Source organism: Plasmodium reichenowi, chromosome 13 (genome assembly GCF_001601855.1).
Source record: "Plasmodium reichenowi strain SY57 chromosome 13, whole genome shotgun sequence".
Taxonomy (NCBI): domain Eukaryota; phylum Apicomplexa; class Aconoidasida; order Haemosporida; family Plasmodiidae; genus Plasmodium; species Plasmodium reichenowi.
The window spans coordinates 2,034,469-2,040,843 of NC_033658.1; the positions used below are offsets into that span (position 1 = coordinate 2,034,469).

General features: G+C 17.6%; 3 protein-coding genes across 3 annotated transcripts; 1 reads left to right on the forward strand and 2 right to left on the reverse strand.

Moving 5' to 3' along the window:
* Positions 1-245: 245 nt before the first annotated feature.
* Positions 246-776, reverse strand: PRSY57_1352800 (proteasome subunit alpha type-4, putative; the record flags this gene model as incomplete). Its single annotated transcript, XM_020115217.1, has 1 exon — positions 246-776. A coding segment is annotated over one exon (531 nt), but the record flags the coding sequence as incomplete, so codon positions are not given.
* Positions 777-2,563: 1,787 nt separating this feature from the next.
* On the forward strand, positions 2,564-3,683 carry PRSY57_1352900 (proteasome subunit alpha type-7, putative; the record flags this gene model as incomplete). Its single annotated transcript, XM_012909452.2, has 4 exons — positions 2,564-2,821; positions 2,981-3,307; positions 3,435-3,524; positions 3,633-3,683. The coding sequence occupies 4 exons, from the start codon at positions 2,564-2,566 to the stop codon at positions 3,681-3,683; spliced, it is 726 nt and encodes a 241-aa protein (XP_012764906.2).
* Positions 3,684-4,243: 560 nt separating this feature from the next.
* On the reverse strand, positions 4,244-6,046 carry PRSY57_1353000 (hypothetical protein; the record flags this gene model as incomplete). Its single annotated transcript, XM_012909453.2, has 1 exon — positions 4,244-6,046. One exon carries the CDS (start codon positions 6,044-6,046, stop codon positions 4,244-4,246), a length of 1,803 nt encoding a protein of 600 aa, XP_012764907.2.
* Between the last annotated feature and the right edge of the window lie 329 nt (positions 6,047-6,375).

Genomic DNA, 6,375 nt, shown 5'->3' on the forward strand with positions numbered 1-6,375 from the left:
AAAAAAAAAAAAAAAAAAAAAAAAATATAATTAATATGCCGCCTATGGATATTTTGGTCAGGTTAAAATAAATAAATAAATAAGAACAGTTCATTTATATCATTTAATATTTATATATTTATCCGTACATATAATATATGAACTTAAATTTATTTCAGTTTTCAAAACTTTAAAATTATTTCAATAAAATATATATATATGTATTTATATATATATATATATATATATATATATATATATATTACCTGTTTAAGAACAGAACTAGCTGTTAAGTTATTGGTACCAATAGCTGTTGCAAACCATCCTGAATAATTTCCACTTGGATCAGTATGATAAAGTTGGTATCCATCTTTTGTATCATAACCACCAATTAAAAAGCTAACACCATATGGTCTTAATCCACCATATTGTGTGTAACTTTGCTTGATATCACATATTTGAACTACTAATTGTGATACTGGTTGTACTTCATTATAATTATATAAATATCTTTGTGCATATAATCTAGATTGGTTTATTAAAATATTTGCGTCAGCATTCAAACCTGCTACACCACAAAATATGTGTTTATCAATTTTATATATTTTTTCATAATTATTAGCTTTATCAATTAATTTTGAAATAAAAACTTTATCCGCTCCTAATATTACTCCATCCTTTGTTATTAAACCAATTGTTATACTTGCATTATTTATGGCTTCCAAAGCATATTCTACTTGATATAACCTTCCTTCTGGAGAAAAGGTAGTTGTTCTACTATCATATCTTCTTGCCATATTAAAATTATTAAGAATGTAATTTAAATATTATATATATATATATATATATATATTTTAGTTATGTATATATATCACTATTAACAAAGAATATATATATATATATATATACTTTTTAATCACACTTCTTTAAAAAAAGTAAATTCACATCATACATATATAATATATATATATATATATATATTGAAAAAACATATAAACAAAAAGTGTAAAAAATAAATTGTAAATATATATATATATATATATATATATATATATTTATAATAAAATGTGATTATGGAAAATGATATAAAAAAAAAAAAAAAAACTACAAAATATATATATTCTTATTTCAATAATATATATAAGTTTTATTGAGATATCATTATAATATATAATAAATAATGGAAAAAAAAAAAAAAAAAATTGTTAAATTTTTAGTTGATAACAAAAATGGAAATATATTAGATAAATATAAAAGAATATTTGACTAATATTATTAATACATATATTATATATATATATATTATTTTATATATATAATAATATATTAAGGAATAGTAATAAAAAAAATATATACATATATAAATATTTATTATGGCATATTATATTTATTCAAATAAGCACTAAAGTAAATGTATACATATAAGTTTATTATATATTAATGTATTACGAAAAAATATTATTTATTAAAGAAAAAAAAATTTATTATAAATAATATAAATATATATATATATATATATATATATATTTATCCTTTTTTTTTTTTTTTTTTTTTTTTTTTTTTTTTTTTTTTTTTATTTTTTATTTTTTTATGTATATATGAATTTTTCTTTTTCATATTAACAATATGAATGAATACATCTATTATAATTAATATATAATAATTTCAGAAAAAGGCTTCTTTTTTATTTTTATACCTTAAATAATTATTTAAAATTTCTTATTTTGGGGTGTAAAAATTTGTTAAAATGAACAAGTAGTATTAATATGATATTATTATATATATGAAATAATATTGCATAAAAAATAAGATATAAAAAACGAATAAACAAAATTTATTGTATTCTTTAATTGTAAATTTATATGTTATAAAAATATATAATCATATATATATATATATATATAAATATATACATATATATGTATATATATTTTTATTTATATATTCATAAAATAATATAATATTTTATATATTTTAAAGGATTGAGTTTGTTTATCTTAATACACAATTGTATATTTATTTTGTATATTAATATAACAATAATATTTCTATAATTTATTTTTTCATATTATTATATTTCTTTATTATTTCCTTTTTTTAAACGAAGATCTTGTTATAATAACATTATATATTATAGTATCTCATCGATAGGTATGATTTTATTATAATCATCAGTGCATATAACATTTTTATATTATTTGTATATAATATAATATATATATATATATATATATATATATATATGTATTATTTATTTTCTTTTTTTTTTTTATTATTTTATTCTTGTAATTATTTTACTTTTTTACTTTGTTATTACATCAGTAAGATATTTTTATATGTTCATAATTATGCTACTAATATATGTAATAATGAAATACATGGTTGTATAATAAATAAAAATGTAATTTATTTATATAAATTTTTCTCAATATATATGTATGTAAATATATATATATATATATATATATATATAACACATTTCTTTTAAAAAATTATAGGTTTTCGAATTAGGAATAAAAATATATATTAAAAAAGAGAAAAAAAAAAAAATAAAATAAAATAATCACAATAATAATATAGTACCATGTCTTATGATAGAGCTATAACAGTTTTTAGTCCTGATGGACATTTGCTACAAGTAGAACATGCCTTAGAAGCAGTTAAAAAAGGTGGTTGTGCTGTAGCTATAAAAAGTTCAAATTTCGCTGTTTTAGCAGTTGAAAAAAAGAATATACCTAAATTACAAAACCCAAAAACTACTGAAAAATTGATTAAATTAGATGAACATAATTGTTTAGCCTTTGCCGGTTTAAATGCTGATGCAAGAGTATTAGTCAATAAGGTAAAATTAGTGACCACATTCATAAAAAATATGTGTTTTATGTTATTAATACGATATGATATATTGGCATATATTTTTAGTTATAAATATTGCATATATATATATATATATATATATATGTATTTATTTATTTATTTATTGGTTCATATATATTTATAGACTCGATTAGAATGCCAAAGATATTATTTAAATATGGATGAACCGGCACCTGTAGATTATATTGCAAAATATGTTGCAAAAGTTCAACAGAAATTTACACATAGGGGTGGTGTAAGACCATTTGGTATAGCCACACTAATAGCTGGTTTTAAAAACAATAAAGAAATATGTATTTATCAAACAGAACCAAGTGGTATTTATGCAGCTTGGAAAGCACAAGCTATTGGAAAAAATGCAAAGATTGTACAAGAGTTTTTAGAAAAAAACTATCAAGAAAATATGGAACAGAAAGATTGTATATTTTTAGCTTTAAAAGCTATATTTGAGGTAAATATATATGAGTATATCAGCACGACTATTCACATTTTTATATTTATTACATGAAAACATATATATATATATATATATATATATATATATATATATATATGTTTATATATATATTATTTTGTAGGTTGTTGAATTAAGTAGTAAAAATGTAGAAGTTGCATTACTTACAGAGAAGGATTTAACTTTTATCGAGGAACAGGAAATAAATTCAATGGTTAGTTTGGACTATATATATATATATATATATATATATATATATATATACATATATTGGCATATTCTATAATATAATATTATATATATATATATATTTTATTTTTAGGTGGAATTAATTGATCAAGAAAGAACAAAGAATAACGAACAAAATGAATAATTTCTCTTTTTTTTTTTTATGTTTTGTTAATTTTCTTTTTCTTTTTTAGATGATAATGAAACTAAAATATCAAATATTTTGTATTGAATAAACAAAGAATAAGAAACATATGTTTATAGAAGAATGTATAACTTTGTTATCATTTCATTTTTTTTTTTTTTTTTTTCATTAAATAATTATGCATATATATATATATATATATATATATATATATATATATATACATATAGATATTCTCCAACGTTTTAAATTTCAAATTAAAAACACTAAAAAATATAATATTATATAAAAAAAACGGTATATTATTTATTTTATAATTTATATTAAATATAAATATATAATGTTATGTATATATTTATTTTTATATATGATAATATAAATTAAAAATATTAAATCCTTATAAAAATAAATTAATATATATATATATAAATTAAACATTGCTAATATGTTCTTAAATAAGTATCATTATTTGTCATGTCATGTCATGTCATTTATTTTTCCAAAAATCAATGTCTTCATTAACTGTTTAAACCTTTGTTATGTTCATTATAATAAAGAAATTAGAAGTTTATAAATTCATCGTATATTAAAATATTTTTTTTTTTTTTTCTTTTATAAATATATTTTTTTTGTTCAGAAGATAATTTAATATTTAGAAGATTCTGTACAGGTACCAATCCTTTTAATAAATTACATCCTATAGTTAAATTTACATGAATGATATGTCTTATTACATAATCAGATATATCTTCAATATTTAATGTAATTTGTTTTGTTTGTAATTCCATATATTCTAATTCATTTTGTATAAATATTTCATAATTTTTTATTTCTTCTTCCATTTGTTTATAGCTCAGTTCATATTTCATATGTTCCTTAATTCTGAATTCATTTATTTCATCGTCAATTTTTTCATTCATGTGTTTCATTAAATCATCTCTATTTTTATATGCTTTTTCAATAAGTAGATATGCTTCCTTTTCACCGTTTACTAATAAATTAATGAAATAATTATTATTTGGGATAATATTATCTTCATCGTTATCTTTATTTCTTATTATATGATTTTTCTTTTTTACGATTAAAGAAACGGATTTGGGGAACATGTCTTTTTTACTATCATTTGTATGATCTATTTTATTCGGAATCATGTTACTTTTTACATTATCATATAGAAAGTTAGAACAAAAAAAAAATTTTTTTTTTTTTTTTTTTTGGGTTTTTTTATTATTATCTACCATATAAAAGTATTCCCAATTTCTTAAGTTTGACAAATTTTTTTTTAATTCAAATTTATGTATAAACCTATGGGATAATGGACTATAATTTTGAGTACTTTTTATGCTACCCTTGTTTTTATTAAGATTAATATTATTATGGTTTATATTATAATAATATTTTTTATTATTTGTATATATTGTTTTCAATTTATCAATAGAATCTTTTAAATAGCAACATTTTTTATAATAACTAAGGTTTGATTTGTTTTGTTGACATTTCATGTAATAGCATGGTGAATAATTTGTATTCTCATGTCTGTTCCTATATATATAATTGTTTTCCCCTTTTTTCTGTATAAGTGATTTATTTTTAATTATTATTTGTTTCTGTTTATATGTTCCATAATGATTTTTATAATTATTAAAGGAATATGTTTTTATAAGACCACTTTTATTTAATTTATGAAAACAGTTTTTTTCATTACAATTTATATTGAGTTGTTGAATATTATAATTTATATTATTATTTGTACCATAAATATTATTCTTTATAATATTGTTTATGATATACTTACCAAATGAATTCATATTATTCATATATTTTTTGGAAGATGTACTCATATTTGTTCTATATATATTATCAACTTGTGTTTCCTTACCATATATATTTTGACAAGTATCATAATACTTATTTCCATTTTTTTTTATTTTATTTAAATAGCTGATATAACTATTTTTTTGCATTTGTTTTATATCATTTCTCTCATTATTAAATGAGTTCTTAACATTTATGTAACACTTGTTATTATTTTTAAAATATATTTGTTTCCCATATGACATATTTCTTTCATTATTTGAATTATTTGTATTGTATAAGATAAATCTATTGTTATAACTATTTAAATGATTAGGTTTATTATTTGAATAATATTCCACTCTTTTTTTCCTCTCATAATTTAAAGAGTTATTTATATTATATTTATTATAAAATTTTGTATCATTCCTAACATTTAATTGCTTCTCTTTTAAAGGGATACTTTTAATTACATATAAATGTTTATCTTTTTCTTTTTCGATGATTTTAATATTATTTTTTTTTTTATCATACGTATAATGATTTTGAACATATATCAACCTGTGCATTTTTTTTTTTTTTGTCTTATTTATTTTATGAATAAGGAATTTACGTAATTTTCATCATATTTAAATGGTGTATGAATATATAAATGTTCTTTCATATGTAGCAAAATATAATATGATTGTTTATGAAATTGATTACATTAATAGATCAATATATATATGCATTACTTTATGTTATTATTATAATTTTAATAAATGGAGTCATTTGTCTACAACGTATATTGGTATATAAATGAAATATTTTATTATAACATTGTATATATATATATATATATACATATGATTTTTTTTTTTTTTTTTTTTTTTTTTTTTTTTTTTTTTTTTTTTTTTTT